The following is a 3085-nucleotide window of genomic DNA, read 5'->3' on the forward strand; positions in this document are numbered from 1 at the left end:
GGAAAAATAATTCATCATTTAATTTTTAAATTATAATTCATAGTACAATGGAGCGATAATTTTATCTAAAAGTGTAATCCTTTTGTTATAATTAGTATCACCTGCACTCTGTGCTAAGAATGATTCTATCTCTCCGAATTGATTTTTGCTTTATAATTTCTGGGCATTGTAATTCTGTGGTGAAGAAGGTTGAACTATTTACATAATGCTGCTAAAGAGTTTAGAGTCCTATTTGTGTTGTCTCAGTAGCATACACAGCCAACTGTGCCCTTAAATGCTTTCTGAGAGAAATTAAAAAAGGAATGGATAAACAAACAAAACTATAATCTAAGTCTTGGCCTCTTCTCTTCCCCCCAAAACACGTGGCTCCCTTTCCTTATTCATACAAGTGCTTCTGAATGAAAGTCCCTTCATTAGTAATTTATATTGGGCTTTGCTATTTTCAAATTTGTGATCTTTATCTTTGGTCTACTTGCATAGGAATACCACATTTCCCTGTATTTTATTGATAGGGCAGCTAAACAGGTTCCCAAGAATATCCTTCAAACCCCTATAATTTGGTGCTCTTTAATACAGCCAGTAGGGAGTGCAAGTCTCAAGAGTTAAGCTTCTAAATATGCAAACCCTGTTGACTGTTGACTGCTTTCAAACATGTCACCATTTTGTCTGACACCATTCCCGGGATCAGTGATGAAGCCCATGATTTTACAGTGAACTGTAAGTGACAACTCATCCTTCAATCCATTCGTAGACAAACTTTTTTTTGTCATAAGGCCCCCCCATTCCAGAACAGGCTGTGTCACGGGGTCTGCAGTCTTGGGAATCATCTGCACATTACACACCCAGCTAATAAGGACTCCAACCTTCTTAAAAGTCTCATGTCTTCCAGCTGCAGACACTGATACTAATTTTATGCGAGGATGATGGAGAGTGTGAGAACGGAGAATGAGAGAAAGAAAGAAATGCATAATGGATTTCTCACTCACTTCTCACTTTATTTTCTTCATCTAAGTGAACACGCTGGCAGCTAAGAAAATGGTCAGAGGAAATTCCACCCTGGTGACTGAATTTGTTCTCTTGGGATTAACAGATCGTCCAGAGCTTCAGCCCATCCTCTTTGTGCTGTTTCTGGGTGTGTACCTCGCCACCCTCTTGGGCAACCTGGGCCTGATACTAATGATCAGGCTGGACTCTCGCCTTCACACACCCATGTACTTCTTCCTCACTAATTTGGCCTTTGTAGACTTGTGCTACAGCTCAAATGCCACCCCGCAGATGTTGAGTAATTTCTTGTCAGAGAAGAAGACCATCACCTTTGCTGGCTGCTTTACACAGTGTTACATTTTCATCGCACTTCTCCTCACTGAGTTTTACATGCTGGCAGCAATGGCCTATGACCGCTACGTGGCCATATGTAACCCTTTGCGCTATAGTACGAAAATGTCCAGGCACGTCTGCATCTGCTTGGCCACATTTCCTTATGTCTACGGCTTCTCAGATGGGCTCTTGCAGGCCATCCTGACCTTCCGCTTGAGCTTCTGTAGATCCAATGTCATCAACCACTTCTACTGTGCTGACCCACCACTGATTAAGCTTTCTTGCTCTGATACTTATGTCAAAGAGCATGCCATGCTCATATCAGCTGGCTTCAACCTCTCCAACTCCCTCAGCATCATCCTGGTGTCCTACACCTTCATTATTGCTGCCATCCTCCGGATCAAATCAGCAGAGGGAAGGCACAAGGCGTTCTCCACCTGTGGTTCCCACATGATGGCTGTGACCCTGTTTTATGGGACACTTTTCTGCATGTATGTAAGACCACCTACAGATAAGACTGTCGAGGAATCCAAAATCATAGCTGTCTTCTACACCTTTGTAAGTCCACTGCTTAATCCACTGATATACAGTCTACGGAACAAAGATGTAAAGCGAGCCTTGAAGAATGTCCTCAGAAGAAATACGGTCACTAAAATGGAACTGCCTCCAGTTTCCAGTAAATCATAAGTGAACTTGTGGTTCAAATATCTTTGCATCCTGATGATGTATTTTGATATTTTCTATGAATATGTCTCAAATATCTCAGCTAAAAATCTCATGTCTGGGAAAAAATGAGTTTCACTTATTAATCTAGGCTCTTGTCCCTCAACATGTGGTCCACAGATAAGCAGCAACAACATCATCTTGGGATTTGTTAGAAATTAAGCACCACATTCTGCACTTAGATCCACTGCATCCAAATCTGGGTTTTAATCACATCATAGGTGATTTGTAAGCATATTAAATTTGAAAAGCACTGTTCTACGAGAAAATTACCACTTAACATATCATAGGACATTCCCGTGTTCTTATTGTTTACAACGATAAACAGGATAAAGATGCTCTTAGCTCAGTTCCATGGATTTATTTTATTCCTATTACCATCTGTCTTTTGGGACTAGGAGTTTTTATGAAACATCTTTCTATACTTCTCTGACCTACTAAGTAAAGCTAAAAACCATGAGTCATGAGAGTGATTCCTGTATCTTGTGAATGTGCTTTTAGAGAAGGTCAGTAAGGGAATGGGAAGAGAGAAATACAGCGATCTTTTTTTTTTTTTCCTTCTTCAGAGTTGGTGGATCCTGTCTGTGGCCTCTGAACTATAGGGACTGACTTCTTCCTTCTCACCTGCAAACCTGAATTTACATACTCAGGTCTAGGAAAAGAAAGAATACTTTCTCTGTCACTTGAATTCTAAAAACTGATAATCACTTGGCATTATTGTTGATATTCTTTTCTAGATTTTTAAGTGAAAGTTTAGATTATTGATTTGATTTTCACTTCTTTTTTCATATAAATGTTTATAGACTTTACCTAAACACGACTTTAGTTGAAAACCACTACATTTTGTACTTTTTACATTCAGTTTGCAAAATTTTCTTATTTTTCCCAATGCAGCCTTCTTTAGCCTATAGGCCATTCAGAAGACCGTGATTAATTACCATTTATTTCGAACTTTAAAAGATATTTCATTGTTATTTATTTGTAATTTAGTTTTGTTGTCTGAGAGCATATGCCTTATGATTTTAATCTTGGAAATCTACTAAGT

At 39.1% G+C, this 3085-nt stretch overlaps 1 protein-coding gene across 1 annotated transcript; it reads left to right on the forward strand.

Moving 5' to 3' along the window:
* Nucleotides 1-1026: 1026 nt before the first annotated feature.
* LOC123948585 (olfactory receptor 5M11-like) lies at nucleotides 1027-2004 on the forward strand. Its single transcript, XM_046015793.1, has one exon. The coding sequence runs from the start codon at nucleotides 1036-1038 to the stop codon at nucleotides 2002-2004; it is 969 nt and encodes a 322-aa protein (XP_045871749.1). The 5' UTR covers nucleotides 1027-1035.
* Nucleotides 2005-3085: the final 1081 nt, after the last annotated feature.

Source organism: Meles meles, chromosome 8 (assembly GCF_922984935.1).
Source record: "Meles meles chromosome 8, mMelMel3.1 paternal haplotype, whole genome shotgun sequence".
Taxonomy (NCBI): Eukaryota; Metazoa; Chordata; class Mammalia; order Carnivora; family Mustelidae; genus Meles; species Meles meles.